At 41.6% G+C, this 7,869-nt stretch overlaps 1 protein-coding gene across 1 annotated transcript; it reads left to right on the top strand.

The window, feature by feature from the left end:
• Window positions 1–83: 83 nt before the first annotated feature.
• LOC133615149 (GTPase IMAP family member 7) lies at window positions 84–6,509 on the top strand. Its single transcript, XM_061973521.2, has 3 exons — window positions 84–220; window positions 461–600; window positions 3,811–6,509. The coding sequence occupies exons 1-3, from the start codon at window positions 196–198 to the stop codon at window positions 4,639–4,641; spliced, it is 996 nt and encodes a 331-aa protein (XP_061829505.1). The 5' UTR covers window positions 84–195; the 3' UTR covers window positions 4,642–6,509.
• The last annotated feature ends 1,360 nt before the right edge of the window (window positions 6,510–7,869 follow it).

The raw sequence follows: 7,869 nt of genomic DNA, 5'->3' as shown, positions 1-7,869 counted from the left end.
ATCGAAAATAATTCATATTTTAAAAAAAAAAGGTCATTTAATAGCACCAATAAACCATTTGTTTGATTTTAACGCGTCTTATTGTTAGAGATCACGTGTTCAGAGAGCAGCCGCGGTTGGCGTGTCATCCTGAGGGAATGCGGAAGTGTCCACGCCTTCTGCTTCATCGCTAAATAAGGCAGTCAACAGGGCGACATGGCGTCTTCTGGTGCCAAAACAGGTAGGCTTCAACATTTCTGTTATGTCGCATGTACACCAAATGCTACTGAATTCAGCGCAAGAAAAGTTCCTGTCAATACGCATGACGATAATGAAGCGAAAAGGGCGCTGGTTCTATTTTTCACACTTTCATAAGGCCCCTTCAAGTGAACCTTAACCTAGTAAGGACATGTGAAGTGTCAATAATTTGACTGTATTTAATAAGGGGTTTGTGGTGTGCAACATGGTCGTTGTGGCGCAGACCTCAGGCTGGTGGTGCTGGGCCGGACCGGGGCAGGACAACGTTCAACGGTCTGCAGCATCCTGGGCCTGCAAGACAGCGAGCAGGGCAGAGAAAGTGACGGCTGTAGTAAACACCGAGGAGACGCTGCAGGACGACAGGTAAACACGTGTTGTGTGTTTGTTTATTATTAGACATAAGCAAGCAATAGTGTATCTTTTTGGGGATTTGTTTTCTGTTGTCGTAACCACAACACATAGGTCATCTTTCATTGTTGTTCGAAATGTTGCCAAATGAAGAGTAGATTGTTCAATGCAGTTCAGCATATGGTGCACATTATAGACGAGACATATTTGTATGATATTAATACATTATGTGCTTACAGATGTAAATAGTCAATATTTCAATGCATGCGTTGTATTTTACGTTTCCTATTCATCTTTACGGAATTAACAGAATATCAACAGTCAAATAAAGCAATAACCCGATAAGTATTTTTATTTGAGCAGAATTTACCTCAATTAAAAATTAAATCCACACATTAGCAGCTGAAATCCATGTTCTCTGTCAAGAAACCTCAACTTCTGGGTGTAGTTTTCATTGCCACCGCTAGATAGCGACAAGGTCCTTCCAATACGGTACAATGCACACACCTTTAAATATATATTTTATTTGTATTATTATTTTGTATTATATTTATATATATATAATATTATAATTTTTTCAATTAAAAAGTAAATCAACACATTAGCAGCCGAAATCCATGTTCTGTCAGAAAGATCAACTTCTGGGTGTAGTTTTCATTTTGACCGCTAGATTGATGATTGATTGAGACTTTTATTAGTAGGTTGCACAGTGAAGTACATATTCCGTACAATTGACCACTAAATGGTAACACCCGAATAAGTTTTTCAACTTGTTTAAGTCGGGGTCCACTTAAATTGATTCATGATACAGATATATACTATCATCATAATACAGTCATCACACAAGATAATCACATTCAATTATTTACATTATTTACAATCCGGGGTGTGGAGGGGGGCGGGGGGGATTAGGTTTGGTTGTTATCATCAGTTATCAACAATTGAGAACAAAGAAATGGATATTGGAACAGTGTAGGTCTGACTTGGTAGGATATGGACAGCAAGTAGTGGGCAGAGAGAGAGAGAGAGAGAGAGAGAGAGAGAGAGAGAGAGAGTTCTTCCAATAGGTGGATGCGTACAATGCACATCACTTTTAATGTATATTTTGGAGCTAACAAGCTATCATTAATGTATTGAGCTAATTAGTTAACAATGTTAAGAAACTAATTATCTAACATTAATGTATTAGGAAGTTAACCTTCATGTATTTCAATGCCAATTAGCTAACAATGTATTACTGAGCTAATTGACTAACACTGATATATTATTAAGGTAATTAGCTAATATTAATATATTACTGAGTTCAGTAGCTAACATGTTTTACAAAGCTAATTTGCCGTTACAAAGTTAACCCACTGATAGCACTAATGTCATACTAAACTAGTTTGCTAACAATATATTTTGGAGCTAACAAGCTGTACTGAGCTAATTAGTTAACACTATGTTAGGAAGCTAATTAACTAACATTGTTTTATGTCAATTAGCTAACAATGTATTATGAAGCTAATTAGCTAGCATTACACACCATTACCCGCTAATGATCAGCCATCACAAAGTTAACCAATTAATGACATTATTATATTATTATGATAATTACTCCTCTCTGAGCTGCCACCTTATCGTGGAAGAGGAGTTTGCGTGTCCCAATGATCTTAGGAGCTATGTTGTCCGGGGGCTTCTATGCCCACTGTTACGGTCCCCCAAAACAAACAGGTCCTAGGTAAGGGATCAGACAAAGAGCAGCTCGAAGACCGCTATGAAAAATTAAAACAAAGGACCCCCCCCCCCTCTGGAGTTAGGCCCGGAGGTGGGGCACGACGGCGAGCACCTGGTGAGTGCTCCCCCGGGTGATTCCGTTGTTCTACTAGAGGACTTCAACGCTCATATTGGCAACGACAGTGAAACCTGGAGAGGTGTGATTGGGGAGAATGGCCGCCCGGATCTGAACCCGAGTAGTGTTTTGTTATTGGACTTTTGTGCTCGTCACAGATCGACCTTAACAAACACCATGTTCAAACATAAGAGTATATGGACACCCTTATGTACACTTTGCACCGGACACCCTAGACCGCAGTGACTGAGATGGGAATCAGCACCTCCATGTCCGAGTCCATGGTTCTCACCCGGAAAAGGGTGGAGTGCCATCTCCGGGTTGGGGAGGAGATCTTGCCCCAAGTGGAGGAGTTCAAGTACTTCGGAGTCTTGTTCACAAGTGAGGGAAGAGTGGATCGTGAGATCGACAGGCGGATCGGTGCGGCGTCTTCAGTGATGCGGGCACTGTATCGATACGTTGTGGTGAAGAAGGAGCTGAGCCGGAAGGCAAAGCTCTCAATTTACTGGTCGATCTACGTTCCCATCCTCACCTATGGTCATGAGCTTTGGGTTATGACTGAAAGGACAAGATCACGGGTACAAGCGGCCGAAATGAGTTTCCTCCGCCGGGTGGCGGGGCTCTCCCTTAGAGATAGGGTGAGAAGCTCTGTCATCCGGGAGGAGCTCAAAGTAAAGCCGCTGCTCCTCCACATCTACGAGCCAGATTAGGTGGTTTGGGCATCTGGTCAGGATGCCACCGGAACACCTCCCTAGGGAGGTGTATAGGGCAAGTCCGACCGGTAGGAGGCCAAGGGGAAGACCCAGGACACGTTGGGAAGACTATGTCTCCCGCCTGGCCTGGGAACACCTCGGGATCCCCCGGGAGGAGCTGGACAAAGTGGCTGGGGAGAGGGAAGTCTGGGCTAACAACAATGTATTTTGGAGCTAACCAGCTATCATTAATGTACTGAGCTAAAAGTTAAAGTACCACTGATAGTCACACACACACTTGGTGTGGTGAAATTACCCTCTGCATTTGACCCATTCCCTTGTTCCATCCCCTGGGAGGTGAGGGGAGCAGTGAGCAGCAGCGTTGGCCACGCTCGGGAATCATTTTGGTGTTTTAACCCCCAATTCCAACCCTTGATGCTGAGTGCCAAGCAGGGAAATAATGGGTCCCATTTTTATAGTCTTTGGTATGACTCGGCCGGGGTTTGAACTCACAACCTACCGATCTCAGGGCGGACACTCTAACTACAAGGCCACTGAGCAGGTTTAAATTAACTATTTAATTGGTTAAACATTAATGTTAGCTAATCAGATAACATTACTGTATTACTGAGCTAGTTAGCTAACATTGTATTACTGAAATACTTGATGATGGTCTTGTGCCCCCACTTGATGTTTGTGTAGGTGCTGGTGGTCTCCAGTCCAGACTGGTTCAGTTTAGATTACGACCCAGAAGAGAGACGAAGTCACATCTCCACCTTGATCACCTTCTCCAGCCCGGGGCCGCATGCCTTTCTGCTGTGTGTCTCGGTCAACCAGCCAGCTGACGGAGAGACCAAAGCTCTGGATGTCCTGGAGAAGGTCTTGGGCCCGTCTGCGGTGAGCAGGAACACCATCCTCATCTTCACCAACATGGAGGAGCTGGAGGAGCACGAGAGGCTGGAGGACTACCTGCTCACGTGGCGCAAGGACCTCCAGGCGCTGCTGGAGAGATGCAACGGTCGCTATCACACCCTGGAGACCCGGAGCGGAGAACCGGGAGCCCTTGAGGAGATGCTGGAGAAGGTGGAAAAGGCGGTGAAGGAGAACGGAGAAGAGCACTTCAGCTGCCCTCTCTACCAGCAGGTAGAGGACCAACTGGGGAAGAAGCAGCTTGAAATTGTGAGAGAGTGGAGGAAGGAAGCACGGGTGGTGGACTTGGACGTGACTGATGAGGAGATGGAGGAAGCCCGAGAAGAGGCAGAAAGAAGTTTACGAGACCTAAATGTGGACCTGGATCAGGTTTTCCCTTCGTCCGCCGTCTCCAATTCCTCCCCTCATGCATCCTCTCCCCTAGGCTTCTGGGAGACCTTGGTGTCCTGGGTCTTGTGGCTGCCCACGCTGGTGAGAAGGGAGGCCCTGCTGGGAGCTCTGGTGGGCCTCTTTGTTGGCGGGCCCTTCGGGGGCGTGGTGGGAGCCACGGTGGGCTCGGTGGCTACGGAGGTGGGCCGCAGGAAAACCCACAAAACCAAATAGATAAGTGGTGCGGATAACGCCATCATGTGTCATGCCTTATGTTGCACCTTGTAGTCACTTCACTGTGGTCAGACTACGCCAATTTATCGCAACGCTAACATGAATGTATCGCAACGCTAATATTTATGTATTACAAAGTTAACCAGCTAACATGAATGAATTGCAAAGCTAACATTACCGGTAATATATTTCAAAGCTAACCAGCTAACATTAATGTATTACAAAGCTAACCAGCTGACAGTAATGTATCACTAATTAGCAAACAATGTATTACAAAGCTAATTAGCAAACAATGTATTACGAAGCTAATTAGCTAACAATGTATTACTGAGCTCAGAGCCGGCCCAAGGCATAAGCGTACTAAGCGCTTGCTTAGGGCCCCGCGGCCACCAGGGGGCCCCCAAAAGCAATTAACAAAAAATTCTTATTTTTTATTTTTTGCATGTAGGAGTCTGACTGATGATTTCTAAGTGATCAAAGATATATTATTGTACAAAAACACAATTTTAGGTCAACATTTTTGCACATTGCTGTTTCAGGTTTTTGTTACCAAAAATAATAAAGTGAATCAGAATCAGCTTTATTGTCCAGTTATGTTTAACACACATGGAATTTAACTTCAGTAGACTGCGCTCTCTTTGTACAAAGTAAACATTAAATATGAACAATTGACTAAAAATATAAACTAGTAATTAAAGACTAATATGTACAAGACTGATGAGACAAGATGACACTTTTACTGTAAATACAAAGCTTTATCACTTGGACTGTTCAACCCCAGGCCACTCTTGTAGCTGAATGTTTTCTACATTTTAAGATTAGGAACCATATGTGGTACTCTGGACATCATTCGTTCATTCATTGGTATTATTTATGTTCTTAACTGGGCCACCCCCATATCTTTATAAATGACATGTCATTTGTAAAGACATGCCAGGCTGACAATAGGATAATGTAAACAACACTGCCAGAGCCGCAATGAGCTTATAGTAGGTGTGTGAATGATCAATCAATATTATTGGCAGAAATAGAGGGCCCCAAAATCAAATTTTGCTTAGGGCCCCATGGAGGCTTGGGCCGGCACTGACTGAGCTAATTGGCTAACAATGTATCACTGAGCTAATTAGCTAACATTAATGTACTGCTGAGCTAATTGGCTAACATTGATATGTTATGATGCTAATTAGCTGACATTAAAATATTACTCAGCTGATTAGCAAACGATGTATTACGTAGCGAATTAGCTAACATTGTATTACTGATCTACTTAGCTAACAATAAAGTATTACTAAGCTAATTAGCTAACAATGTATCACAGAGCTAATTGGCTAACAGTATTGTCCAGTATTACAAAGTTAACAAGCTAATAGCATTATTGTATTACTAAGCTAATTAGCTAACAATGTATTTAAGAGCTAAAACAGCTATGTACTACCTAGCTAATTAGCTACCATTAATATGATAAAAGCTAATTAGTTAACATTAATGTACAGTATTAAAAAAAGTTAACCACCCAGTAGCATCAATGTATCACCAAGCTAATTAGCTAACAGTATTGTCCAGTATTACAAAATTGACCAGCAAATAGCATCAATATATTACTAAGCTAATCAGCTAGCAATATATTTTTGCGCTAGCCAGTTATCATATTAGGAAGCTAACCAGCTAACAGTGTTTCACGCTAATTAGCTAACAATGTATTGTGAAGCTAATAAGCTAACCTTTTACTTTACAAAGCTTACCAGCTATTATTAATGTATTCCTAAGCTAACATCTAAAAATGTGCTAACATCTAAAAATGTGCTAACATTAGCGTAGTGCAGACACAGTGCATTAGTATAATGTCATTGTTTTTTTAATGGATGATTAAGTTGTCAATAAAGTCCATTTAACTGGTTTCTCTTTGATATGGCACACTTTTGAAAACATCATGCAGGATTTAGAAAACAGTATAATATCAAGGCAACAGGGTCATCACTGTATCATTTGTATTGCAGTATACGCGTGGTATCGGCAGGGGGTTAGGCCCAAGACCCCTGTGAATAGTGAGGGCCACGCTATGGAAAAAAAACAAAGGACACGGCAGCCATTTTTGTAGTTTTCTTTTTTAGAATGTGCAGAGGGATGATAAAAATGTCTAAAACACACATTAGAAAATGTTAAATGTATAAATGCTCACCAATAATAATTATTGATCTGATACAGTCTAACTTGCAAACTTGGCCATGACACATGTGCATGAATAGCTTTTCAATGATTATTTGAACATATAGATACATTTAAAGACAAATATTTTTGTTATGAGTATCAGCTTTTTCTCATTGTTATGTGAATAGCTGAGGGTCCACTGTAACCTTATTTGTTAGTCAGGAGGCAACATGGCGGCCGCTCCTCGCTCTATGGCCGACATCACCTTTTCACTGACACAAGAAAAAGAAATGACCCGGAGGACGAGCGCATGTCCAAGACAAAAATGTAAGTCAAAATTTTCATCATTAATTTTTCCACTTTTATTCTTTGAAGTCTTTTTTAATACAACAGTAATTGTTTGTGTAAGAAATTACAAACCCAAATATATTAAATACGTCCACAAGGTGGCGACACTAACCTTTTGAAAGACAACAGGTCATATTATTAGGTACACCTGCTTTATACCAGCGGTCGGCAACCCAAAATGTTGAAGGAGCCATATTGGACCAAAAATAAAAAAATCTGTTTGGAGCCGCAAAAAAAAAAAAAAGTCTTATATAAGTGTTATAATGAAGGCAACATATGATGTAAGTGTCTATATTAGTTGTATTAGCATACTTGCCAACCTTGAGACCTCCGATTTCGGGAGGTGGGTGGTGGGGGCGTGGTTGGGGGCGTGGCTAAGAGGGGAGGAGTATATGTACAGCTAGAATTCACCAAGTCAAGTATTTCGAATATATATACAGTATATATATATATATATATATATATATATATATATATATATATATATATATATATATATATCAATCTATCTATCAAGAGGGACAGAGACAGCGCACAGTGCATGTGGATCACATGTTACCATGGCGAGAAAACATGGAGAGACTGCCAGTTATCTAGTCTCCACCAGTTGCAGAAAATGTGCCATCAGTACAACTGGACAGTGCTGTTTCAGTTCCATCATCAGGACCATCAGTGAGTCAGACACAAACTAGTCTAATCATTGAACCAGATTCAAGGGCTGCTGAGTTGCCA

Source organism: Nerophis lumbriciformis, linkage group LG22 (genome assembly GCF_033978685.3).
Source record: "Nerophis lumbriciformis linkage group LG22, RoL_Nlum_v2.1, whole genome shotgun sequence".
Taxonomy (NCBI): domain Eukaryota; kingdom Metazoa; phylum Chordata; class Actinopteri; order Syngnathiformes; family Syngnathidae; genus Nerophis; species Nerophis lumbriciformis.
This window is presented reverse-complemented; position numbering and strand designations above follow the sequence as displayed.